Here is a 27,999-nt window from a genome sequence, read left to right as displayed (position 1 = left end):
GTATAAGAGGACTGCTTCTACACTACACTACTGATTTGTATGAACAACTCATTGGAGGCTACAATTAAGGAAATGAAATGTCAAATGTTTGAAATGCCTTTTCATTCAGTTCTCTGTAATGTTCAATGAGTTTACATTAAATCATTTCATGTCTTCTTTTATTAAAAGCAACTTATAGTAAGTGAGGCAGAATCCAATCCAAATAAGCAGTCAATAATATTTATTTCAACTTTGTCAGAACAAGCCCTAGTGAAACACTATGTCTGTCTCAGACAAATTTAGTTTCTTTTCATAGATGTTTAGTAAATTAACCTTAAAAATAAAAGCTTTCTAATTGAAGTGTAACTTACTGTATCTCTGTTTAATGATTAGTTGTTCTGAACTCGCTCTGACAGGTCAAGTAAACAAGATGAGTGACATCTAGGTGCACTGATCAGCAGGCCTCAGTTCCTCTGATCGCTCAGTAAGTATTTTAGTTTTATTCTCGGTGACAGACATGAAGCCTGAGCTGCTGCTCCTGCTGCTGGCACTCCTGCAAACCTGCCACACCGCAGAGGGTACGTTCATTTTCATTACACTGCAAGCCTGTTAAATATCGTATTGCTTTTAACATACCATTTTGTTTGGAAGTATTTCAGTGATCCTTTAGCTCATTATAGATTAAACTAGGGCCACCAGAACTCTAAATAATCCATTGCAAAATCTTACAAATACAGAAACAACTTTTTAACCTGGCAAACACAAACAGTTCTGAAACAGTAATACAATGCAAATAACACATAGATGAGTATACTTTCATGTAATTCTGAGAAATGTAAGAAAACACAAAACATTTTAAAGGCATGAGACCAGAGGTTTAAAGAACTCGAGACCAGAGGTTTAAGCTGTGACACGTGGAACATGGGGTGGATGCGTCGCATGGTGAGTGGTAGTGCCAGTCTGACGGAATATGGGTTGATTACCTTTTTGATGAGGAAGGGTCCTAGGTACCTGGGAGCCAGCTTGCGGGAGACGGTTCTGAGTGGCAGATGGTGTGTGGAGAGCATGACTTGTTGCCCCACCCGGTAAGTGGGCGCCTTAGAGCAGCGTTTGTCGGCCTGCCTCTTGGATGCTAGGGCGGAGCGAATGAGCTTTCTCCGGGCAAATGCCCAGGTCCTCCTGCAGTGGTGTATGAAGGTCTGGGCTGAGGGTACGGCGACCTCCTCTTCTTGGTTGGGGGAAGAGTGGTGGTTGGTAGCCTAGGGAGCACTGGAAGGGTGAGAGACCTGTGGCAGATGAAGGAAGAGTGTTATGAGCATACTCGATCCAGGGTAGGTACTTACTCCAAGAACTGGCATCCCTGGACACCATGCACCTGAGTGCAACCTCCAAAGCCTGGTTCGCCCATTCTGTCTGGCTGTTGGTCTGTGGGTGGAAGCCTGAGGTGAGACTACAGGTGGCCCCAATGAGTTTGCAGAAGGCCCTCCAGAACTGTGCAGTGAACTGAGGGCCCCGGTCAGAAACGATGTCCGTGGGTAGTCCATGTAGGCGGAAGACGTGGTGGACGAGTAATTCTGCGGTTTCTTTGGCTGACGGGAGCTTGGGCAGAGGAATGAAATGGACAGTCTTGGAGAAATGGTCAATGACAGTGAGGATGCATGTGTTGCCACCTGAGTTGGGGAGTCCTGTGACGAAGTCCAGGGCGATGTGAGACCAAGGTCGATGTGGAGTCGGGAGGGGTCTTAGCAAGCCGGCAGGGGGTCGATTGGTTGTCTTGTTCTGGGAGCATGTCACAGGCTGCCATGAACTCCTGGACATCCTCCTTGATGGATGGCCACCAAAAGCGCTGCTGGATGTGTGCCAGGGTTCAGGCGGCTCCCGGATGACAGGCCAGCTTGGAGCCATGACCCCACTGCAGCACCTGGGTTTGCACAGGACAGGGAATAAACAGATGGTTAGGAGGAATGTTGTTGGGGTTACTTTCACCAGGGTCCTGCTTCAGGGCCTTCTGCACGAGCGTCTCAACCTCTAGAATGGTGGCTCCCACCAGGCAGCGTGAAGGAAGCATGTTCTCAGGCGGCTTAGGCTCCTCTTGGTGGGAAGAAAACATCCTGGACAAGGTGTTGGGTTTGCCATTCTTGGAGCCTGGGTGGTAGGAGAGCGTGAAGTTGAACTGGGAGAAGAAGAGAGACCAACGGGCTTGACGGGAACTAAGGCGTTTAGCGGACTTGAGATACTCCAGATTCTTATGGTCGGTCCAGACTAGGAAGGGGAGCTCCGACCCCTCGAGCCAGTGCCTCCACTCCTCCAAGGCTAGATTAACAGCCAATAGTTCTCGGTCACCGATGTTGTAATTCCATTGGGCTGGGGATAGCCGGCAGGAGAAGAAGGAGCATGGGTGGACCTTGTCATCACTGGCCCTCTGGGATAGTATTGCTCCAACCCCTGACTCGGAAGCGTCGACAGGGGTGAAAGTAACTTTTATTTCTTGCCGGTACTATTATTTTGAGTCATAGTGCGCGCGCAGCACTCGCCGAAAAATACACCTAATTATTTATTATTGTCTACTTATCAAGCATTCACTAGGATTTCTTATCACTCAGTAGTACTAGTATAGTACTTTATCACACTATCACTCTTTCATCCACCTGTATCAGTTTTTGATTATAAATAAATTGCAAACATCATTTCAACAACACAATCATTTTAATAAACATTTTTTTTTAGCTGAACAGTAAGTGCGTGTGTTCTCAGTGCGCATGCCATGCATTGGTAGCCTAGTTACTCTGCTCGCTCCAACCAGACAGTAATCTAGAATCTTTGCCCCAGCTTCCACTTGATTTATGAATTCTGATCAAAGTAATTTTTAAATAGGCTATCATGAAACATTAACGTTTCTTTATATGCCTTTTTATTTGGGAGACTTTGCAACTAACGTCTGTCTGCTAAAACACTTTGATTACCAGCTGCGCACGTTATAGCACAAGATCTGGTTAAGTCGTATGCACGCTGTAGCTCGCTCGTTGTTTGTCCAGCGAAACACTGCACACATAATAGAATATAGAAACATTAACATATGTTTCTGTATATGTTGTTTTTATTTGGAAGATTTTGAAACAAACGTCTGTCTACTAAAACACTTTGGATACCAGCTGCGCACGCTGGCGCAAGATGGTTAAGCAGTGGGCTATGCGCACTATCTCGCACGTTGTCTGTCGAGTGAAACACGGAAGGAATTCACTTCAGACATAATTCAGAGACAGGTCAGAACGAGTTATATGCAATGTATATTGAGGAAAACGTGTTGCTTTTGGTAAATTGACGTTAGCAGGTGTGTTATGCTGAAAGTGCTTTTTTTTTCAGAGACAGTATATTTTTCTTTCCGGTATGGCCAAATCTTTTAGTGGTACACCGGACCGGCCAGGACCGGCTTACTTTCACCCCCGAGCATCGACCTTGACAATAAACTGCTTGGTAGGATCGGGTATGGTGAGAATGGGTGCTGTGATAAACCTGTGCTTGAGCGTGGAAAAGGCTTTCTCTGCTTCCTCCCCCCACTTGAATTGGGTCTTGGTCAAGGTCAAGGCTAAGAGAGGTCCGGCCACCATGCTGAAGTTGCGAATGAAGCACCTGTAGAAGTTGGCGAATCCTAGGAAGCACTGGAGTTCTCGTCTTGAAGATGGGGTGGGCCAATTGGCAACTGCCTCAAGCTTGAGGGGGTCCATCTGGATCCTTGCTGGGGAGATGATGAATCCCAGAAACGAGACAGAGCTCTGGTGAAATTTGCTCTTTTCCACCTTGACAAACAATTTGTTCTCTAGCAGGCGCTGGAGGACCTGCCAGACGTGACCCCGATGTTCCTCCAAGGAGCAGGAAAAGATCAGGATGTCATACAGGTACACAAAAACGAAGATGTGCTTGTCCCTTAAGACATCGTTAATGAGTGCCTGGAAGACTGCGGGCGTGTTGGTCAGGCCAAAAGGGACCACGAGGTACTCGTAGTGACCAGTGGTGGTGTTCAAGGCCATCTTCCACTCGTCCCCCTCCCTGATCCTGATGAGATGGTATGCATTGCGTAGATATAGCTTGGTGAATACCTTGGCTCCCTGGAGTAGTTCAAAGACCATGGTCATGAGCGGTAGTGGGTAGCAGTTCTTGAATGTGATGGTGTTGAGCCCCCGATAGTCAATGCAGGGGCGGAGTGACTTGTCCTTTTCCACGAAGAAGAATCCCACCCCTGCTGGGGAAGAGGAAGGATGGATGGTCCCAGCTGCAAAAGATTTGGAGATGTACTTCTCCATGGCTTGCCTTTCGACGGAAGACAGCGTAGAGTCGTCCTTTGGGTGGCGCTGTCCCGGGTAGGAGGTCGATTCCACAGTCATAGGGTCTGTGAGGAGGGAGGGACAATGCTTGGGTCTTGCTGAAAACAAGTTTGAGATCCTGATATTTCAAAGGCACGTGAGAGGGGTCGGGGAACTCGCTGGCTGAAGGATGCGGTGGTTTGGCGGGAGGCAGAGCAGAGTTCAGACAGGAAGCTAGGCAGGACTGGCTCCAGCCTAGGATGGTGTTGTCAGCCCAGTTAAGGTGGGGGTTGTGCTGCATTAACCATAGTAATCCTAGGACGATGGGTACGTGGGAGTTGTTCATGACGTGAAGCTGGATGGTTTCTGAGTGGTTACCAGAAATCCTTAGGGTGAGTGGGGCGGTAAGTTGGGTGATTCTGGTCAAGCCGATGCTACTGAGTGTCAGGACAGTGAGAGGGACGTCGAGAGCAAGTAGAGGGATTCCCAGATGCTTGGCGGTGGCGGAGCAGATCAGGTTCCTGTCTGCCCCCGAGTCGACGAGGGCCTGGAGGTGGTGATGCTGGTTGTCACGGATAATGATGACAGGAAGTAACGGACGATTAGCGGGGGACTGGTTCTGAGCATTGCCCACCAGGGCCCCTTGATTCACTGGTGGGCTCGTCCTTTTAGCGGGCAGGTTCAGCAGATGTGTCCCAGCTGACCACAGTAGAAGCAGGCCCCCGTGCTCCGCCGGCGATGTCATTCCTCCACTGACACCCGAACCCGGTCTACCTGCATGGGTTCGACGGACGCGGCGGGAGGTGGAGAGGAGGTGAATCTGAGGCGGTTCTTCTCTCTCCTCCATTGCTGGATCCGAGCGTCGATGCGGTTGGCGAGGTCCATGAGGCTGGAGAGGTCTGACAGCAGTTCCCGCGATACCAACTCGTCCTTGATGGCGTTGGACAAGCTGTGCAGGAATGCGTCGATCTGGGCGTTCTTGTTCCAACCGCATGAAGCCACCAACGTCTGGAACTCGAAGGCATAATCCGAGGTAGACCAGGACCCCTGCCTCAGCTCCATGAGCTCTCTGGCTGCCTCCCGGCTGGACAGAGAGCAGTTGAAAGTTCGCCTCATCTCCTCAGAGAAATCCTTGAAACTGGAACAAAAGGGTGCATTGGCATCCCAGACCGCAGTTCCCCACTCTCTGGCCTTGCTGCTGAGGAGCATTATTGTATATGCTACCTGGGAGCATTCTGTGGGGAAGACCAGAGGTTGCAGTTCTAAGGATCAACGAACATTGAGACAGAAACGATCTGCAAGTACCTGGTTCTCCATTGTAGGACTGAGGTGCTGGAAGTCTCAGTTCGTGGAGAAAGGCGGTGACAGGAGCTGAAGTAGGAGACGGCTGAGCAGGGGTAGGCACGGCTTGACAGTGCTGCATCTGTGTGGTGAGAAGGTTGAGTGCATTGGACAGGGTGGCGAAGTTCTGCGTAATTTGTTGTAGGTCTTGTTGGTGGGTCCCGAGGAGAGTCCCTTGCTGCTGGATGGCCGTTCTCAGATGGGCGAGTTCCGCTGGATCCAGGCTGGCCAGAACGTACTGTTAGGGCTGGTGGAGGTATGGTGAAGTTAGGATCCAAAAACAGAACACAGACAGTAATCCAATAAATAAGATGATTTAATACAGGGAAGAAAGGGTGTGGCAAAAGATAAACAAACAGGATGAAAAATAAATAGCAAAAATAGTCCAGGCAAAATGAGAACAAACAACTTGACAAAAACAGGACAGGCAAAGACAAAAAAGTGAGCGCAAAAAAACATAAAAAAGAAAAGACCCTTAGTGCAAGAAACCATGAACCAGAAAACCCTTAGTGCAAAAACCATGAACCAGAAAGAACCCTTAGTGCAAAAAACCAAGAACCAGAAAAACACTAGTGCAAAAACCATGGACAAGAGAAAATCACTAGAGAAAAAAACCATGAGGAGCAAGAGAGGCACAGAAATGGCTAGAGAAGCAAACAAGATGTTCTGGCAAAAGCAGAGTCTGAGAATGGCCTTTATATAAGCAGCAGTGAAAACCAGGAAGTGAGTTCAGGGGAGAAGGAATCCCTGTCCCGGATCCAGATCGGCGCTGGCGTGAGAGATCCGTAATCTCCGGAGTGGATGTCTGGGGCAGAGCATGACACCTATCACTTTAAAGGTTTTTTTTTTTTTTAATTGTGACACAAACAATAATTAAGATGAAAAAACAGAAATCTGGAGAGTGCATAGGTATTCACCCCCTTTTGTATGAAACCCCTAAATAAGAGCTGGTCCAACCAATTCACTTCATAAGTCATATAATGAGTTGATTAAAATCCACCTGTGTGCAATTAAAGTGTCACATGATCTGTCACATGATGTCTGTATAAATCAACCTGTTCTAGAAGGACCCTGACTCTGTAACACTACTAAGCAAGGAACATGAGAACCAAGATGCACTCCAAACAGGTCAGAGACAAAGTTGTGGAGAAGTATAGATCAGGGTTGGGTTATTAAAAAAAAATCCCAAACTTTGAATATCCCACAGAGCACCATGAAATTCATTATAGCAAAATGGAAAGAATATGTCACCACTACAAACCTGACAAGAGAAAGCCACCAACCAAAACTCAGGCAAGGAGGGCATTAATCAGAGGCATAACAAAGGCACCAAAGATAACACTGAAGGAGCTGCAAAGATCCACAGTGAAGATGGGAGTATCTGTCCATAGGACCACTTTAAGCCATACACTTCACAGAGTAGGGCTTTATGGAAGAGTGGCCAGAAAAAAGCCATTGCTCAAAGAAAAAATTAAGAAAACACATTTGGAGTTTGCCCAACAGCATGTGGCAGACTCTCCAAACACATGGAAGAAGATTCTCTGGTCAGATGAAACTGAAATTTAACTTTTTGGCCATCATGGGAAACACCATGTGTGGTGCAAACCCAATACTTCCCATCACCCTGAGAACATCATTCCTACAGTGAAGCATGGTGGTGGCAGCATCATGCTGTGGGGATGTTTGACTTTGGGGGGATGAATACCTATGCACACTCCAGATTTCTGTTTTTTCATCTTAATTATTGATTGTATCACAATAAAAAAAAAAATTGCACCTTTAAAGTGGTAGGCATGTTGTGTAAATGAAATGGTGCTAACCCCCCCAAAAAAATCCATTTTAATTTCAGCTTGTAATGCAACAAAACAGGACAAACACCAAGGGGGATGAATACTTGTGCAAGACACTATATATATATATATATACCATGAACCAATCAACCAATTACAACACCAGTTTAAAAAATTAAGATAAATCATAGGATGAGAAAAGTGTTAAGGTTTTGAACTTGTTTATTCAATTCAGGATTAATCTATCTAATCTAAAAAGCCTCTTTAAGTTTGAGTTCAAAGGATGTTTTAGCAGAATCTAAGATAGTGAAGCAAGCAGGCGTATACTGATTTTTACTTGTAGAAAACTGGGAAAGATGTTTAAAAATGTGGGCATTTTTATCGGTCACTGTGTGCTCTTTTATCCTAGTTGAAAAATGTATATAATTCTGATTCTGATGAACAATGTTTCACTTTAGGACTTTATTTCTTGTCCATTCGTTTTGGTAAACCATACAATGACATAGAAACAACATTGCAATAATGTCATGTGATATTTATATACAATAATATTATATTAATATATGACATTTATATATAATTAATAATGTTTGGACACAAAAGAGGTACATATTGTCCTTGTTATGGTCATATATAACCATGTTATTGATACTGATGTATGTGACTGTAGGTTGGTGTAAGCAGGAAAAAAAAACACTTTTTAAACATTTTCAATATTGCTTTCAGAGGCATATTTGGTCTATATGTTGGTAAAGTGTTCAGTGAGTTATTTAATATGGGTTTAAACAGTCTCGTATCATATCCATATGATTTCTCTTTGTTCTGTTTGTGCATGTTAGAGTCTTGCATTGAGCGATGTGATAGCGGCTTTGATGCGACCAAACAATGCCAGTGTGACTCTTTATGCAAGTACTACAGGAGCTGCTGTACTGATTATGAGTCACTCTGTGACAATTTGAGTAAGAGTGGAATCATTACTTCACCTTCCTTTTCATTCCAATTTTATGAAAGAAAATCAAAAGAAAGTCAAGAGTTCTGAATGGAATAAAGGACTGCGAAAGTATAACTGTTGTCCACCCACAGCCCGTGGAGACACTTTCCCGTCTTTCCCTGAGGATGAGGAGAACAGCACAGATGTGGCACCTACACTCAGTGGCGAGAACATAAACACAATGACCCTGTCTCCATCTTTTATCAAACATCCGACTTTATTCACTACAGCTCCACCAACCTCGGACCCTGATGCTGAGGTGTGCAGTGGCAGGCCATTTAATTCCTTCATGCAACTCAAAAATGGCTCACTCTATGCTTTCAGGGGTGAGTGGTGCAAAGCTCATGACTTTAACATACAAAACCAAAACCCACACATTGTTGTTGTTTAATTATTGCTATTTAATTATAGTTGTAGCCCTGTGATGACCTGGCGACTTGTCCAGGGTGTACCCCGCCTTTCGCCCGTAGTCAGCTGGGATAGGCTCCAGGTTGCCTGCAACCCTGTAGAACAGGATAAAGCGGCTAGAGATAATGAGATGAGATGAGATGAATTATAGTTGTCGACATTGTTCAAGTCATATGAACAAAATGGGTTTACTTTGTGATTTTTATTCTTGGAATCTTTATATTACTATATATTTTTGTGTGTTAACAGGAAAGTATTTCTTTGAACTGGATGAGAGGTCAGTGTTGCCAGGTTATCCAAAACTCATCGAAGACTTTTGGGGGATAAAAGGTCCTATAGATGCAGCATTTACACGCATAAACTGCCAAGGAAAAACATACATCTTCAAGGTTTGGAGTCCTGGAAACTACTAGCAGCATTTTTCAAATATAACAGAGGATTCCGATTGAACATAAATATATTTGCTATTTAATCATCTTGATTATTTCTTGGCTTTCCACTTTTACATTTTCCCTAATGTTCCAACCAGAAGTGCAATACAAGTGCAGATAGACAGATAAATATAGCAAACCATCATGGAATTACATATGTAAACACCAACAGGGATGGGGTGCACATTTCATTATCTGATGAGTAGCTATAAAAGACAAAGAGAGATTAAAAGAGAGAAAGAGCTGGTGGAAAGGTGGAGGAGGGATAAAATGTTATGCTTCAGTGGTTGAAGGTATACAGAGAGATGTATGAAAAGGCTAAGGAAGTGTTTTATGCATAATTTGGTTTTGTCTTTCCAATTGTGTAACTTTTTTTGCAATAGTTACTCATCTCATCTCATCTCATCTCATCTCATCTCATCTCATCTCATCTCATCTCATTATCTCTAGCCACTTTATCCTTCTACAGGGTTGCAGGCAAGCTGGAGCCTATCCCAGCTGACTACTGGCGAAAGGTGGGGTACACCCTGGACAAGTCGCCAGGTCATCACAGGGCTGACACATAGACACAGACAACCATTCACACTCACATTCACACCTACGGTCAATTTAGAGTCACCAGTTAACCTAACCTGCATGTCTTTGGACTGTGGGACCGGAGCACCCGGAGGAAACCCACGCAGACACAGGGAGAACATGCAGGACCTTCTTGCTGTGAGGCAACAGCGCTAACCACTACACCACCGTGCCGCCCATAGTTACTCATATTAATATGAAATGTTTAAGATGTTTAGATATTGATCATGTGGAAATGTCACCATAAAGAGATGAGACATACAGTAAATGGATGCTACGATTGAGGTATGTTAAGGCTCGGGAGTATGTATTACTGTGAATTCCATGCAATACAGTTGATGGGTTCAATAAAACATGAAAGGGGGGTTGCTACAGGAAAATAATCAACAATGGGGTTTTGTAATGTGCCCCGACATGAAGCATCCTGAATGATTTATTCCCCTCATACCACAGCAATTTTCCAAAAGTACCATTTTTTTAAAGAACAACATGTTTTATCCACTTTTATAGTTACATTTATTATTGTAGAACACTCATAAACATTTCCTCACCAGTGTCCTTTTTATTGAAGACAAAAACAATGAAGGTGGTAATATTACTAAGAAACTCCAATGTCCATAAAGAATTTCCAGTGTTGGAAAATTTAAACTCAGAGCTTTGCCTTTGTCTCTTACAAAACGCAAATACTGGAGCCTCATTCAAAAATACTAAAGGTTTCCTCACAGAAAACTTCACCATATCAACAATTACACACATTTCATCATGTGGAGAAAAGTATGTGTTGACATCAAACTGTCAGATGGCATTTGAAAATGTTAAGTCCATATTTTGTGTATGTGGAGGGTCACCCATGAAAAGCTTAGTAACTTACCGTTACAGTAAGTTAATCAACATCTTCTGACCAATCAGAATTAAGAATGAAATAATGATGTGGTATAAATTGTATTGATTGACTTTTGAATTAGAGGTCATGAAAAAATGTCATAATTCACATATATTTTCCCAGTTGTTGTTGAATTGTTAATTATTTATGTAATCAATCCATTTCTTAACAGGAAATTATATTATGTTTTAAACAATGCGTTTATCACGTCTTCTCTAATCAGAAGATATGCGCTACTTTATAGGGAAGCAAGTACTGGAGGTTTGACAATGGAGTCCTGGATGAAGATTTCCCAAGAAATATCTCTGTAGGATTTGAAAATATCCCAGATCAGTTAGACGCTGCCTTTGCGATCCCTGCTCACATTCACAATGGCAAAGAGAAGGTCTACTTCTTTAAAGGTTAGAAAAATGAATTTCATAAAAAATACTTTCCATAAAAAAATATTTTCATAAAAATATGATTCTACTTTGTAATATGTACTCCTTTGTGTTGCTCTTATTCAAAATACCCCTTCCCTTAGGTGATCATTATTATCAGTATGAGTTTAAGCAACAGCCATCCCATGAGGAATGCATTCAGATATCTCGGATCTTCCCCTCTGCGCTCTTTAGAAGATATACAGACTTATATTATGATCGCTGGGCAGAGCACTTCAGTCAGCTTTTCAATGGATGTAAGCTTGTGAAATTGCATGTAAAAGCAGATAAAGCTTATAACACAAAATGTAATATGTTGTGTTTCCTTCTTCCAGTTGAAAGCCAACACGGCATCAATCATTTCATTAGTAAAGACTGGATTGGTATCAAATCCCCAGTGGATGCAGTGCTGGCTGGAAGGCTGTATGTCTCACCTAAATATTTACAATGGCCCAGTAGGAGGCGGCAGGATCAACTGGGGGGTCAGCATTGGAGTCAGCAGTGGAACCAACAGCTGAACCAACAGTGGAACCAAGAATGGGACCAGCAGCGGAACCAGCAGCAGAACCAGCAGCAATGGGGCTCGCAGCGTAGACAGAACCGATCTCCTATCTGGGACATTATGGCTGAGAGAGGTGTTAGCATCAGGCAGGAATTTAGCCAGAGGTTTGGCCAGGACAACTGGAGAGATCAGGACAGACGCAGGAATGGCTATCAACAGCAATATGACAAGGATTATGACTACAGATACAACCCTTCTGAGTATGCAACGTTCAAACGAATCCGTTGGAGCCGGCCACTACAGAGCGTCTACTTCTTCAAAGGAGGTACTGAGTTTACGCTCCCAACTTTCATTGTAATGTGTTTACTGTGATGGTGTGTACAATATATGCACTTCAGGGACAAAAGACTGGTCTTCTAACTGGTCACATTAATTGATAATAGGCACATAAAATTGAGCCATGCTCTCCATAGTATGGTGTTGTACTAAACAGCTCAGTGATGTTCAATGTGCCTCTGTCATAGCATGCCACCAATCCAATAAGTTAGTTCCTCTTATTTCTGATAGATAGATAGATAGATAGATAGATAGATAGATAGATAGATAGATAGATAGATAGATAGATAGATAGATAGATAGATAGATAGATAGATAGAGCAGTGTCTTGAGGACAGAGGGTTTTGTGGTTTCTTAGTAGCATAAGCTGCATTTTTTTGTCTTATTAATTTCAAGTAAGAGTAAACAGAGGTGTAAGTAGTAACAGGAACTAACTTGTCTCATGGACATTCCACAACATTGAATGTAACTATAAATGGATAAAAATTACTAGTATAATGTATCATTCTTTAATAAATAAAATTAGCATTATCAGTGCTATAACAAGAATAAAACACTTCAGGACATGCTGTTATAGGACACTAATCAACTTCAGACATGAACCCTTTGTTGAATATTTCCCTAAAATAGCTTCCCCTTGTTCCTTACTTAATCACTATTAGTGCCACAATTATTCATTTAAATAAGAAAGAATATGCAACATTTTTTGTGTTAAAGGACTTGTTCACTAGCAAGCTGCTGATGACATCTAAATGAGCGTTTCATTAAAGCCAGATGGAGGGTAAATCAGTAATGCTTGTCAATAATCGAACGATAGGCAGTGCTACAATCAGTTATTAGGCAAATCTACAGTATATACAGTAGTGTGCTAAAAAAAAAGGTGTGATCACTTGGATCTGGAATTTTTTAAGAATTTCCATATGATTCACATGAAGTCACCTAAACACATTACTCACTTTTTGATTTTAAATTATTCAGTTGTGAGAAATTTAATCAAGAATGTTAATATTGGATTTTACCAGCATGTATATTACAGGTCTTTCTCTCTTTCTGTCCTGATTTGTCTACAGATCAGTACTACAGATTCAATTTACAGACCAAGCGAGTTGACTTTGCCTTTCCTTCATACCCCAGACCAATAGGCAAATACTGGCTGGGCTGCAGAGACACACCAGGAGCAGAGAAGAGATAAGTCTCTGTAACATGAATATAGTTCAGTAGTTCCTGTACGTAGCAAATGATGAATAAACATGTACCATTTTATGACATGTAATTAATGTAAAGCATAGCATTCTTTATAGAACATCATCAGTACAATTTCAGTAAGTAAGTGACCAATTTCTGAACCCAAATACATCTAGTTTATATGGAAAAATTTCTATTATTTTTATCATAAAAATGGAAAAGAAATGTTCAAATTCTGATCACAGATGGTCTGAAAAGGTCAAACTTTATTCATAGTTGATCATTCCTAATTTATTAGAAGTGCTGTAAATATATTTGTCCATCTGTGATTATGGTTCTGTGATTTGCAGTGATACAGTGGGGCAAAAAAGTATTTAGTCAGTCACCAATTGTGCAAGTTCTCCCACTTAAAAAGATGAGAGAGGCCTGTAATTTTCATCATAGGTACACTTCAACTACGAGAGACAGAATGAGGAAAAAAATCCAGAAAATCACATTGTCTGATTTTTAAAGAATTTATTTGCAAATTGTGGTGGAAAATAAGTATTTGGTCAATAACAAAAGTTCATCTCAATACTTTGTTATATACCCTTTGTTGGCAATGACAGAGGTCAAATGTTTTCTGTAAGTCTTCACAAGGTTTTCACACACTGTTGCTGGTATTTTGGCCCATTCCCCCATGCAGATCTCTTCTAGAGCAGTGATGTTTTGGGGCTGTCGCTGGGCAACACGGACTTTCAACTCCCTCCAAAGATTTTCTATGGGGTTGAGATCTGGAGACTGGCTAGGCCACTCCAGGACCTTGAAATGCTTCTTACGAAGCCACTCCTTCGTTGCCTGGGCAGTGTGTTTGGGATCATTGTCATGCTGAAAGACCCAGCCACGTTTCATCTTCAATGCCCTTGCTGATGGAAGGTTTTCACACAAAATCTCACGATACATGGCCCCATTCATTCTTTCCTTTACACGGATCAGTCGTCCTGGTCCCTTTGCAGAAAAACAGCCCCAAAGCATGATGTTTCCACCCCCGTGCTTCACAGTAGGTATGGTGTTCTTTGGATGCAACTCAGCATTCTTTCTCCTCCAAACACGACAAGTTGAGTTTTTACCAAAAAGTTCTATTTTGGTTTCATCTGACCATATGACATTCTCCCAGTCCTCTTCTGGATCATCCAAATGCTCCTAGCAAACTTCAGATGGGCCTGCATGTACTTGCTTAAGCAGGTGGACACATCTGGCACTGCAGGATTTGAGTCCCTGGCGGCGTAGTGTGTTACTGATGGTAGCCTTTGTTACTTTGGTCCCAGCTCTCTGCAGGTCATTCACTAGGTCCCCCGTATGGTTCTGGGATTTTTGCTCACTGTTCTTGTGATCATTTTGACCCCACGGGGTGAGATCTTGCGTGGAGCCCCAGATCGAGGGAGATTATCAGTGATCTTGTATGTCTTCCATTTTCTAATAATTGCTCCCACAGTTGATTTCTTCACACCAAGCTGCTTACCTATTGCAGATTCAGTCTTCCCAGCCTGGTGCAGGTCTACAATTTTGTTTCTGGTGTCCTTTGACAGCTCTTTGGTCTTGGCCATAATGGAGGTTGGAGTGTGACTGTTTGAGGTTGTGGACAGATGTCTTTTATACTGATAACGAGTTCAAACAGGTGCCATTAATACAGGTAACGAGTGGAGGACAGAGGAGCCTCTTAAAGAAGAAGTTACAGGTCTGTGAGAGCCAGAAATCTTGCTTGTTTGTAGGTGACCAAATACTTATTTTACCGAGGAATTTACCAATTAATTCATTAAAAATCCTGCAATGTGATTTCCTGGATTCTTTCCCCCCATTCTGTCTCTCATAGTTGAGGTATACCTATGATGAAAATTACAGGCCTCTCTCATCTTTTTAAGTGGGAGAACTTGCACAATTGGTGGCTGACTAAATACTTTTTTGCCCCACTGTATATTCGTTTCATTTTATCCTGGTGATAGAATTATTTGTCAGTAATCATGTTGGTTCTGTATTAAATTCACTTAAAGCATGATTGAAAGAATAAAACCAATTAATGTCTATTCATATGGATTTTAAGCACCAGGTAATGATGCACAATATCATGGTATTGTCTTCTATCCTTTCTGACACTAATTCTGATAAAAAGTAGTTGTATGTTGAGTTTGGTAAGACACCTAAGAGAGCTATTTAAAGCAATTTGCCTATAATATGCATCTGTATTAGTAGTTTCCCCATTAACACCACAAAGACTAAACAAAATAATGGAAATCTTTCAAGTGTTTTTATTCCAAGAGTTTTTTTTTAGACTATTTATATCAGTCAAGAATTTAAAAAAAACACCATTTCTGTGGAGCTGAGTTTTGAAAAGTCAGTCATTCTAAAATACTGTTTTAAAACTTAATATCACATATCAAACCTTCTGCATTATCGGCTGATATTTATGGATTAAGTTGTCCTATTCTAAAGCACTGAAAGCTGAGCAACGAGATTAAACTAATACAACACCTTTCTGTTCAGAGTAGGAGCTCAAAACACTTTTTGAATCTAATAAAAGTTTTCTTCAAACATCCCATGTGTATTGTTGCCACCTCACATAAACAGTGCATGAAATTCAGACACTAAACATAAAGATTCCTGAGTCATATTTGAATCAGCTCTGTATAACTATTACTACTTGAAAATAATTCGATATTCATAATCAATAATACACCTATTAACATGTGAACTGTTCTTTATTGCCAAATAAATTAGAGATGCTTATAAAAGCACTCCAACAACTGTTTTGACAGCTAATTTTGGAAGAATTATAAAAAAAATAAGTTTAAAATACATACAGAGGGGAGAAAACAGCAATCCAAGAAGTACTAGAAGTAGGGGAAAGTGTGAGAGTGTGTTTCATCTGGCATACAATAATACGGAAATAGATATATACTTTATTCATTAATCAATTTAAACATATCAGCATATTGACTACTCAGTCTCATGAATGATTTATATAAACATTTTCATATTTGGGCTCTTGATCTTGCACTGTCAGAGTGTCATTAGTGATAACCTCTGATGAAGTAGACACCTCATCTGATACAGCCACTGTCTCATAGATAGCCTCACTCTTAGTGTCTGATTCAGAGGTTCTTCTTGTGTCCATGTCCCCTGGTGAGACCTGCGTCATGCTTTCTGGGACACTCTTGAGTATAGAGGACAGAGGTCTCTTGGGGGCACTGTTTTCCTGCAGTGAAACCGTAGCCCCTACTGTACATGGAGTGCTAAGGGAGGTGTGTTTTCTACGGCTGGGCTTCCTCAGGACAACATCTGGCTGTCCTGAAACAGCCGCCTGCTCCCACAAGCTGGCCTTTGCCCCGACTTTCCTGCGTGGGGGCTTTGCCACAGCAGTCCCCTTACTTTTGGGCTGTGCTGCTTCCTCTCTCTGTCTTTGGATGCTGCCCAGCCTGCGTAGCATGGCCTGCACCGGCCCCTCGGAGCTCAAGTCTGCCTTTGATGCCCGCAAAGGCTTGCCTACAGTTACATAGACAGTGGACACCTTCTCTGTCCCTGTATCCATCTCATGCTCCTCAGACGAGGGCTGTGGCTGTAAGCTTTTCCTGGGGTTGGATGGAGTGTGCCGCCTGCTGCCTGGTACAGTTAAATGAGTCCTTGATGGGGTGGAGTCGTACCTCTCCAAGTCTGCTTCGGGTAAGGAGCTAGCTGCTTGTTCCTCTGAGGAGGCTTTTGTCTCATCACTTGTTTCATTGTTTTCTCCTTCTGTCTGCTCATGGCTCCCCTGCGCCCCCTGCAGGCTGGAGAGGATCAGGACTCCCCATGGAGTTTTGGATTTGCGGGTAAGCTCCTGAGTCGAGCCACGCCGCTCTTTCGGGCTGAACTTGGTGCCTTCTGCAAAAGAAACAGAAGGTCGCTTGGATTTGGCAATACTAGAGGTCCTTGGTATGCCGAAAGCCAAAGACATGTCCTCGCTGCTGAACGTCGGTGGCTCGGATAAGAAGTTACACTTTGAACCCATTTCCTGGAACTGGAGCTCACCTCCTGCCACAGCTGGGATGTCTTTAAAAAGCAGAAAGTAGATTATTTAATCAAGTGATCATTCTGGGGGAAACTGAAGCCATGGGATTAACATAGTGTGGACAGAACCCTTGTACCTTCTCTGGGAGGGACGCAGTACACAGCCTCTCCATCCTCATCAGTCTCAAAAGAGTCTGAGACCCAGCCTGAGGGGGGCTCGATGAAGCTGTGGTTAAAGGTGAGCTCTGGATCATGGTGAGAAACTAGCACCACAACAGGGAACATTATCAGTCACTTACACTGAGAAATTGATACTTACTGAAGTCAGACTGTGGAGTGGTCCACTTCAGTGAAGGTTTTACAGTTAGGGCTGTCAGTGTAAATCAGACACTAGCCAAAATTTTAAAAAATGTAACCAACAATACAGGTGTTGTAAACACACCAAATCGACTCCTACTGTACATTCATGATGCAGTAGTCTCTACATTTTCAGTAATAAAGGTAACAAACTGTACTTTTCCATGTTGTTGGGATGGTGCTATCAAGGGGACATTATCTGTAGCTTTAGTGTGTATATTTTAGCTGGAAATATTTTAAAATATTTTAAAGGTACATAACTGGACCTTAATGACCACTTATTTAAAAGCTAATAAATGGTACACAAAATGCCATTTCCAAGATACAAAACATGCACCCTTGATAGTACCACCCCTGAGACAAGAAAAAGTACAGTTTGGTACATTTATTTCTGATAGTATAGAGGGTGGCACGGTGGTGTAGTGGTTAGCACTGTCATCTCACGGCAAGAAGGTTCTGGCTTCGAACCCACAGACTTTCTGTGTGGAGTTTGCTTGTTCTCCCCATGTCTGCATGGGTTTCCTCCAGTTGCTCCAGTTTCCACCACAGTTCAAAGGCATGCAGATTAGGTAAAAATACACAGCCACTGGAGTTGCACAAGCCAGGGCATACTTAGTGCCGGTCCCAGGCCCGGACAGATTGGAGAGAGTTGCGTCAGGAAGGGATTCCGGTGTAAAACCTATGCCAAATCAAATATGCAGAACAGATCCACTGTGGTGCCCCCTAACAGGAGCAGTCAAAAGAACAAGATGATTTCTGATAGTATAGAATGAGAGCTCCTTCCTGAAGTCCTGAAGGTGGAATTACATTTTGAAAGTAACTGCCTCGAGGAGGATACCTATTTGGAATGGAGCATGGGGACCATTTGTTGACTCATTCCAACCACTACAAAAGGAAGCTATTAAGCCAAATACTTTATTACAATAGGAAAATTTTGCCAAATTTTTTCCAGTGTATTTGAAGTGAGTACTACTCCACTAGAGTTAACTAGCAGCAGTGACCTATTTATGTCAGTGCTCGTAATTTGTTATAAAAAATTGATATAATGCTGTGCTACAGAATACAATATATATTCATATATTTGTGTTATGTCTTCTGATGACACAAATAACATATCGCACGTTAGTTTCATACACGGATGCTTCTTAAAAGTGACAGACACTTAAACAACCCTATTCTTTAATGTTGCCACAGGCTTATAGCATGTGCCCAACGATAATGGTAAAAGATTCAATTGTTTAAAACTAGACTAGAGGACTTGCTTATTAACCATAATTATCTCAGAGATTACAGTGTATTATATGAAAATAAAATTGGAAACTATGTTCACATGTTCTGACCATAATAATAATCCATCCATCCATCCATCCATCATCTGTAACCATCCTGTGCAGGGTCACGGGCAAGCTGGAGCCTATCCCAGCTGACTATGGGTGAGAGATGGGGTACACCCTGGGCAAGTCACCAGATCTTCTCAGGGCTGACACATAGAGACAAACAACCATTCACATTCACACCTATAGTCAATTTAGAGCCACCAATTAACCTAACCTGCATGTCTTTGGGCTGTGGGGGGAAACCGGAGCACCCGGAGGAAACCCATGCAGACACGAGGAGAACATACAAACTCCGCACAGAAAGGACCCCATCAGCCACGGGGCTCGAACCCAGGACCTTCTTGCTGTGAGGTAACAGTGCTAACCTCTACACCACCGTGCTGCCCCCATAATAATAATAATTAGGGGGAAAAAACAGAAGAGAGGTTAGTTTCTTGAGCAAATCAAAACACTGATTAATTGCAGTTAATTAGATAAAATTATTTGGTTAAATACAGTTACTTGGTTAAGCATTTGACAGCCCTAGCTATAAAATATCACTGCATGTCCAAATGTTTTAAAGGCTTTTCATAAAAGTATCTAACCTGTAACCCTGGGAAGCCCAGAGGACCAGAGAGTGAGACACGGCATGGCTGAGCTCATGTTGGCTAGCACTGTGTAGACATGGTGCTTCATTCGACCCGTCGTGCTCCCATCCCCTACTGCCACTCTGCAATTTTAACAGAGTGTTTTAAACCGTGTCCACACTGACAGGATGAATACTAAATGGAACTGTTCTTTGGGATAAAAAAAAGCATGTTGTATTTATCCAGGTCAAAACTCTAACCTGTCCTTCCCATCAGCTGGACTTCCACAACAGCAGCAGCAAAGCAACAAGGCAAGTATGAGAACCAGCAGAGGAATCAGAAGTCCTGCTAGAAGCCCCGCCCGCCTGTCTGCAATACGTACGCACACAATGCTTTTGTGTAATGTATAGATTTTCACTTTAACAGCTCAATGTTTTATACTGGCAAAGGGTTTTATGGACATACTGTAGGGACATTGTCCAGTGGTAGGATGGCATGCATCGCCACCACAGTCACAGGCTGATGAGCAGTTTATTCCATACATCTTATCTGGACATGAACTGTTACAGCTGCATGAGCAAGAGCTTTGAGTCAGTTCTGTTTCAATCACTGTAGTTTACAAGCAGCAACACTCTCAAATCATTTTCAGCAAACTTACCTCTCACCCCGAAAGCCAGGATGGCAAAGACAACTTCCTGTCACATGATCACAGCGACCATGATAGCAAGGACTGCACAGGAAACGGCAGCTTTCCCCAAAAGTACCATTGGCACACATCTGGTCACACCTGAAAGGGAAGTGAAAATGATAATACAGAACGTCCAGGGCAACTCAGTCATATGTACAGTACATTTAATTTTTTTTAAGATATGTAATTTGTACTCTCTGTCTCATCTCATCTCATCTCATTATCTCTAGCCGCTTTATCCTGTTTTACAGGGTCGCAGGCAAGCTGGAGCCTATCCCAGCTGACTACGGGGGAAAGGCGGGGTACACCCTGGACAAGTCGCCAGGTCATCACAGGACTGACACATAGACACAGACAACCATTTACACTCACATTCACACCTACGGTCAATTTAGAGTCACCAGTTAACCTAACCTGCATGTCTTTGGACTGTGGGGGAAACCGGAGCACCCGGAGGAAACCCACGCGGACACGGGGAGAACATGCAAACTCCGCACGGAAAGGCCCTCGCCGGCCACGGGGCTCAAACCCGGACCTTCTTGCTGTGAGGCAACAGCGCTAACCACTACACCACCGTGCCTCCCCTGTACTCTCTGTATTGTAATATACTCTCGTTTGACATTTTATTATGTACATGAAGAAAAAGAAGAAGCTTTTAGTTGTCACACGTACACTCAAGCACAAACTTAAGCACACAGTGAAATTCCTCCTCTGCATTTAACCCAGCTGAAGCAGTAAACACATATGAGCAATGAGCACACATACATACCCAGAGCAGTGGGCAGCTATGCTGCAGCGCCCAGGGAGCAGTTGGGGGTTAAGTGCCTTGCTCAAGGGCACTTCAGCCCAACCTCAGGCCATGGCTGCCCCATATTAACCTAACCACGTCTTTGGACTGTGGGGGAAACAGAAGCACCCAGAGGAAACCCACGCAGACACGGGGAGAACATGCAAACTCTACACAGAAAGGCCCCCGCTGGCCACTGGGCTTGAACCCAGAACTTGCTGTGAGGCAACGGCGTTAACCACTATACCGCTGTGACTCCTAGCTTTTTTAATCAGATATACTGTACATACAGGCACAAACTGTAGGTATATAATTACTGACTGTACACTGTCAGAAATAGGGGTACAGTAGGAGTCCATTTCTGTCCTCCAAGGTACAAGCTACACTAATGTACCCCCTAGGGTTTATTATTGGAGCTCAAGGTAATTATTTGTAGACTTTTAGGGCCAAAAAGGTGCATATATGTTCCCAAGCAGTGCATGAAAGGTACAAATAATTACCTTAGAGGGCACTTCCCCAGTGACAAGTCATTGTACCCCTAAAGGTACAATAATGCACTTGATTTTCTGAGAGTATAGTTCAACTGTTGCTATGCACAATGTGTCAGTCCTTCTTTACTCTGTTCATCAATGGTGGATCAGTTTCTGTACAGCAATGACACTGACATGGTAGTGTAAGGCTGGAGGAAAATCAACATAAATTGTGCACAGAAAAATTAGCATATGTTTAAAAAAGTGGTAATACATATGCATAATACAGTGCAGTGCTGTGCTGAAAAGGATACACCACCCAAGTCATATCAGTGCAGTGGTCATCCAGTGGATGTCCCTTTCCACTGATGGGTAGACTCAAGGGGTCTGACAAGTTGTGCATCACAGCATACGAGCTACACTCAGTAACTGTACACCTACAAAGTGCACCTATGACCTAGTGTACAATACCAATGATATATAAATAAAATAATACTAGCACTGAAAGCTCATAGATGCAGCATGCAGATGCACACTGATACCTGGGTCCAGTCCAACCAGGTTCGCAGCGTGCACACATTCCTGTTACAGCATGGCATGTTTCCCCCTTCCTGCATTGAGGACACACTTCCTGGCATCGAATGCCATGGTAACCTGACGGGCAGGGCTGATCACATCGTGTCCCGTTCCATCCTGGAGCGCAGGAGCTGCATGAGCCGTCCTGTTTAGAACACGGTTTGCCTCCTTCACAATGTCCACAGCTGTATACAAACACACACAGAGTAACAAACATACAACACATGTACATGACTTAAGAATCTCCATAGATAGATAGATAGATAGATAGATAGATAGATAGATAGATAGATAGATAGATAGATAGATAGATAGATAGATAGATAGATAGATAGATAGATAGAGACTGACAAATTAAATGAATTAAGGAGCAACCACAGCCTGTCCTAGATAGACAGCCAAACAAAATACAACCCCGATTCCAAAAAAGTTGGGACAAAGTACAAATTGTAAATAAAAACGTAATGCAATGATGTGGAAGTTTCAAAATTCCATGTTTTATTCAGAATAGAACATAGATGACATATCAAATGTTTAAACTGAGAAAATGTATCATTTAAAGAGAAAAATTAGGTGATTTTAAATTTCATGACAACAACACATCTCAAAAAAGTTGGGACAAGGCCATGTTTACCACTGTGAGACATCCCCTTTTCTCTTTACAACAGTCTGTAAACGTCTGGGGACTGAGGAGACAAGTTGCTCAAGTTTAGGGATAGGAATGTTAACCCATTCTTGTCTAATGTAGGATTCTAGTTGCTCAACTGTCTTAGGTCTTTTTTGTCGTATCTTCCGTTTTATGATGCGCCAAATGTTTTCTATGGGTGAAAGATCTGGACTGCAGGCTGGCCAGTTCAGTACCCGGACCCTTCTTCTACACAGCCATGATGCTGTAATTGATGCAGTATGTGGTTTGGCATTGTCATGTTGGAAAATGCAAGGTCTTCCCTGAAAGAGACGTCATCTGGATGGGAGCATATGTTGCTCCAGAACCTGGATATACCTTTCAGCATTGATGGTGTCTTTCCAGATGTGTTAGCTGCCCATGCCACACGCACTAATGCAACCCCATACCATCAGAGATGCAGGCTTCTGAACTGAGCGCTGATAACAACTTGGGTCGTCCTTCTCCTCTTTAGTCTGAATGACACGGCGTCCCTGATTTCCATAAAGAACTTCAAATTTTGATTCGTCTGACCACAGAACAGTTTTCCACTTTGCCACAGTCCATTTTAAATGAGCCTTGGCCCAGAGAAGACGTCTGCGCTTCTGGATCATGTTTAGATATGGCTTCTTCTTTGAACTATAGAGTTTTAGCTGGCAACGGCGGATGGCACGGTGAATTGTGTTCACAGATAATGTGCTCTGGAAATATTCCTGAGCTAATTTTGTGATTTCCAATACAGAAGCATGTCTGTATGTGATGCAGTGCCGTCTAAGGGCCCGAAGATCACGGGCACCCAGTATGGTTTTCCAGCTTTGACCCTTACGCACAGAGATTCTTCCAGATTCTCTGAATCTTTTGATGATATTATGCACTGTAGATGATGATATGTTCAAACTCTTTGCAATTTTACACTGTCGAACTCCTTTCTGATATTGCCCCACTATTTGTCGGCACAGAATTAGGGGGATTGGTGATCCTCTTCCCATCTTTACTTCTGAGAGCCGCTGCCACTCCAAGATGCTCTTTTTATACCCAGTCATGTTAATGACCTATTGCCAATTGACCTAATGAGTTGCAATTTGGTCCTCCAGCTGTTCCTTTTTTGTACCTTGAACTTTTCCAGCCTCTTATTGCCCCTGTCCCAACTTTTTTGAGATGTGTTGCTGTCATGAAATTTCAAATGAGCCAATATTTGGCATGAAATTTCAAAATGTCTCACTTTCGACATTTGATATGTTGTCTCTGTTCTATTGTGAATACAATATAATTTTTTGAGATTTGTAAATTATTGCATTCCGTTTTTATTTACAATTTGTACTTTGTCCCAACTTTTTTGGAATTGGGGTTGTAAAACAGAAAAGAAAAGCATCCCATTTCTCACATTCTCACCTCTCCAAGCAGCCACTGCCATAGTACCCCGTGTTGCATGGCTTATGGCAGGTGGGGCTCTTGTAACCCGGCTGGCACACACATTCTCCTGTGCTGGGGTCACAAGTGCTGTGGCTCAGGTTACAGATGCACCGCTGATCACAGTTGGGTCCCCACCAGCCACTTGTGCACTGACACTTGCCTGAGTATTGCTGGCATGGTGACGTATAACAGTTACAGCGCTGGCTGCACTTATGACCCCAGTAGCCCTCGTTGCAGAGGCAGAGGCCTGTGGCAGGGTCACATCTGGAGGTACTGCGGTGGCACAGGCACATCATGGTGCAGGTGGAACTCCACCAGCCCTCGTCACAAGTGCAGTTGCCGTAGACGGAGTCACAGCGGCCGTGACGTCCACATTTGCAGCTATTCTGGCACTGATTGCCCCAGTGTGTAGGAAAGCACTTGCACACACCTGTAACAGGGTCACAACGGCCGTGAGGGTGACACATGCACTGCTCACGACAGTCTGAGCCCCAGAACTCAGGAGGGCAGGCTGCAGAGAACATGGGTTGAATTAATGGAGTATGTCCATGTACTTACTGTACATCATGAAAATAAGATTAAAGTGTGTTCTGATCGACTATGTAAACATGGGGGAAATGTTTAAAAGAGTAAACAACTGTGTTTGCTAAAGCTGGACTTGACTTATTATTATAAAAAGGGATTATTTTGGTTCTAGAAACTGATTGGCTGAGCTGAGTTCAAAGTTGTTCCAAAATACTAAAAATAATTGAGTTCCTAATCATTCCCCATTATTGTATGTTGTTTAGCAATCGAAGCTTATTTTTAACAGACTACAGTGCATGGTAGAAAAAATTGTCTATTGTAAATGTTATTAATAATAAATTAAATGATTCATTGTCCACAGAATTTTATCATATTGTTTTTGCCACCATTTGATAAAAGCAACAAGTCACTCAAGGTTGTGTGTTACAGTGAGTTTATCAGAAGTAAGGGGGTTTTAAGCACTTTGCTTTACATTGTGCCTAAGAATATCCTCATCCTTACCCATGATAAAATCACTGTAAAGGATATCCTCTGGTGGCTTACTGCTGGTGGCTTTTAAATGATTAAGTCTTCTCGGAGTGGATTGTGTTACATATATTGGCATTTGGGTCAAATTTATTGCCACAGCACAATTTCATAAACTTTCTCGGTATTTATGTGAAAAAAGAACACATTTAGTTACCAATTCTGTGTGCTAAGCTAATTTAGCTAATGTTCGTAATAAACCAATTTGTTTAGAAGGTAATTTTGTAGTTTGTTATATACAGTACTGTGCAAAAGTCTTAGGCACCCTATTTTTTTCATGCAAACTTTGTTATAGATTTCTATTTTATGACTTCTACATTATCAAGTCAGCACAAAAACATTTTTGAGTTCCAAATGTTCGTTTTCTAGCACAAAAGTAAATCCATCCATTATCCGTAGCCGCTTATCCTGTACAGGGTCATGGGCAAGCTGGAGCCTATCCCAGCTGACTACGGGGGAAAGGCGGGATACACCCTGGACAAGTGACCAGATCATCGCAGGGCCGACACATAGAGACAAACAACCATTCACACTCACATTCACACCTACAGTCAATTTAGAGCCACCGATTAACCTAACCTGAATGTCTTTGGACTGTGGAGGAAACCGGAGCACCCGGAGGAAACCCACGCAGACATGGGGAGAACATGCAAACTCCACACAGAAAGGCCCTCGCCGGCTGCTGGGCTCGAACCCGGACCGTCTTGCTGTGAGGCGACAGTGCTAACCATTACACCACCATGCCACCATTACAAAATTAAATCTCATCTCATCTCATTATCTCTAGCTGCTTTATCCTGTTCTACAGGGTCGCAGGCAAGCTGGAGCCTATCCCAGCTGACTACGGGCGAAAGGCGGGGTACACCCTGGACAAGTCGCCAGGTCATCACAGGGCTGACACATAGACACAGACAACCATTTACACTCACATTCACACCTACGGTCAATTTAGAGTCATCAGTTAACTTAACCTGCACGTCTTTGGACTGTGGGGGAAACTGGAGCACCCGGAGGAAACCCACGCGGACACGGGGAGAACATGCAAACTCCGCACAGAAAGGCCCTCGCCGGCCACGGGGCTCAAACCTGGACCTTCTTGCTGTGAGGTGACAGTGCTAACCACTACACTACCGTGCCACCATTACAAAATTAAATGTTACAGAAAAAAAGTGTTTGTATCTGAGCAGCATATTACATAAAAGACCACTTTTCAGCTTAAAAAAGAAAACATACTCAAGGCCACTGGGTTTTGTTGCAAAATTAAGAAGCAAGTGTCCAGAAAACGTCAAAGCGTCCAAAAGAACTGTAGCTGGTTCTGCAAGATGCTCAGTAAAACCTACAGCTCATTCCCTTATAAAACTGCACTCATTGTACCTGGGACTATTATATTTTTTAAGCAAATGGTCGTCTCACACCAAATATTGACTTTGTTTCATTTATTATGGCTTACTGCTGTTTATAGTATTTTTTAATGTTGAAACATTTCATTTAATTATTTTTAAGTCATTTTTGGTCTACAGCATTTCTTTACATGTGCCTAAGACTTTTGCACAATACTGTAACTCACAATGACATGACCATAACGATGCTGAGACTCACTGAATTTCTTGCTTGTGTCTACCTGTGACAAATGTGCGCTAGGTGAGTTTAATAGCATTTAAACATTGCTCGCTATGTGCGATGGCAGGAGGAGACAAGACTGGGGAAGTGATGGACTGGTGTAAAATCAAGGGTGTATTCCCACCTTGTTCCCAGTGTTCAAATGAATGAATGAATGAATGAATATGAGGGAATTTCCAAAGTGCATACTCAGGCGTATTCAAAGATTCTGGTATTTTTAATAAGGTTGAGCGTGTAGATATATTCCTATGTGCATTTTTTGTTGTCGTTGCTGTTTTTATCATTATTCTTGAGCTTTAGACTTACATGAAGACATTCATTATTGTACATTCGTTTTATTTTAATGATTGGATAATACCAGTGATACTAAATCAGTTAAAAAAAATAACAAGGACTGTTAGTGTGTATTGCTTTTAGTTAGGACTTACGATTTTTGCACTGAAATCCATAAAAACCTGGTTTACATCTGCACACTCCAGGATACACACACACCTCCTTTTTCATGCAGGCATTCTGTCCTTCACAGAGTGCTACAAAAAGATCAGAGTGAAGGTCAAAGTCCCAAACCTAGTCATGTATGCCGGTAGACAGTTTCAACATCAATAGACTAAAGGGAAAATACTGTATTTCTTTTAAAACAAGGACATGATATGAAGCAATCTGGTAGCAATGTTTACTCACGTATTGTGCACTCATCACCCTGCTGGGCCCATCCTAAACAACACACAAGAGCCGAGTCCCTGTTTATGAAGGAACAAGATATACCTTTTACTAAATACTGATATACATAATAGAAAGGAAAGGTAGGTTTGGGTGGCTGTCCTATATGGTATGTGTATATAAAAGTATATGTACGTAATATTGTCTGGCTTCATTTATAGTCACTGAAAATTAGTTTAGACAGGATAAACATCAGGATTTCACAAAATAACACAAGAAAAAAGCAAAATAAGGTATTAAAAGCTTAATAAAGGTCGAATTCTTGTACCTTGGGCTGAGGCAAACATTCCTCCCTGTTGATGAGAGTTTCTGAGTGAAGGCCAGTGAGCAGAGGAAGAGCAGTCCTACGCAGGAAAGGACAATGTTCAGGCACTCCATAACTCTAAACTCTCTAATCTCCAGCAGAGCATACAGACCACAAGCTTCAGTCCTGGTTTAGGACAAAGCTAGTGCTCAACCATGTGGCTCCTATCCCGAGCTGTACCGTGGCTCCTCTTCCTCGCTCTCTGTATGTCTGCTCCAGGCCTGGCACTAAAACTAGGCTCTGTGAAACCTCTCCGCTTCCCCTATGAGTTTCCTGGGGAAGTAA

General features: G+C 42.7%; 2 protein-coding genes across 3 annotated transcripts; one reads left to right on the top strand and one right to left on the bottom strand.

Moving 5' to 3' along the window:
* Nucleotides 1-496: 496 nt before the first annotated feature.
* vtna (vitronectin a) lies at nucleotides 497-13,149 on the top strand. Its single transcript, XM_060898137.1, has 8 exons — nucleotides 497-557; nucleotides 8,251-8,370; nucleotides 8,495-8,728; nucleotides 9,060-9,199; nucleotides 10,945-11,101; nucleotides 11,224-11,376; nucleotides 11,455-11,946; nucleotides 13,028-13,149. The coding sequence occupies exons 1-8, from the start codon at nucleotides 497-499 to the stop codon at nucleotides 13,147-13,149; spliced, it is 1,479 nt and encodes a 492-aa protein (XP_060754120.1).
* A 2,350-nt stretch (nucleotides 13,150-15,499) lies between these two features.
* scarf1 (scavenger receptor class F, member 1) lies at nucleotides 15,500-27,999 on the bottom strand. 2 transcript variants are annotated; one of them, XM_060944228.1, is made up of 11 exons: nucleotides 27,679-27,999; nucleotides 27,372-27,430; nucleotides 27,119-27,220; nucleotides 24,000-24,531; nucleotides 21,910-22,128; nucleotides 20,081-20,209; nucleotides 19,888-19,991; nucleotides 19,683-19,791; nucleotides 19,441-19,565; nucleotides 17,300-17,425; nucleotides 15,500-17,204 (listed from the first exon to the last, which is right to left on the bottom strand). In XM_060944228.1, exons 1-11 carry the CDS (start codon nucleotides 27,786-27,788, stop codon nucleotides 16,126-16,128), a joined length of 2,694 nt encoding a protein of 897 aa, XP_060800211.1. In that variant the 5' UTR covers nucleotides 27,789-27,999; the 3' UTR covers nucleotides 15,500-16,125. The 2 variants fall into 2 exon arrangements, with proteins under 2 accessions (XP_060800211.1, XP_060800212.1); XM_060944229.1 differs by having other exon boundaries at nucleotides 27,372-27,404; nucleotides 27,679-27,785.

This window comes from Neoarius graeffei, chromosome 17, assembly GCF_027579695.1.
Source record: "Neoarius graeffei isolate fNeoGra1 chromosome 17, fNeoGra1.pri, whole genome shotgun sequence".
Taxonomy (NCBI): Eukaryota; Metazoa; Chordata; class Actinopteri; order Siluriformes; family Ariidae; genus Neoarius; species Neoarius graeffei.
Note: the sequence above shows the minus strand (reverse complement) of the source record. Positions and strands in the feature narration are given on the sequence as shown.

What these genes read in the sequence shown, in the direction of transcription:
- scarf1 (XM_060944228.1), bottom strand. Translation starts at nt 27,788, where the DNA reads ATGGAGTGCCTGAACATTGTCCTTTCCTGCGTAGGACTGCTCTTCCTC. An exon ending in CCTGGCTTTCGGGGTGAGAG is followed by an intron (nt 19,992 to 20,080) that starts GTAAGTTTGCTG and finishes TTGCTCATGCAG; the next exon opens with CTGTAACAGTTCATGTCCAG. An exon ending in TGGGCTTCCCAGGGTTACAG is followed by an intron (nt 17,426 to 19,440) that starts GTTAGATACTTT and finishes TTGTGGTGCTAG; the next exon opens with TTTCTCACCATGATCCAGAG.
- vtna (XM_060898137.1), top strand. Translation starts at nt 497, where the DNA reads ATGAAGCCTGAGCTGCTGCTCCTGCTGCTGGCACTCCTGCAAACCTGC. An exon ending in CTCACTCTATGCTTTCAGGG is followed by an intron (nt 8,729 to 9,059) that starts GTGAGTGGTGCA and finishes GTGTGTTAACAG; the next exon opens with GAAAGTATTTCTTTGAACTG. An exon ending in GAAAAACATACATCTTCAAG is followed by an intron (nt 9,200 to 10,944) that starts GTTTGGAGTCCT and finishes GCTACTTTATAG; the next exon opens with GGAAGCAAGTACTGGAGGTT.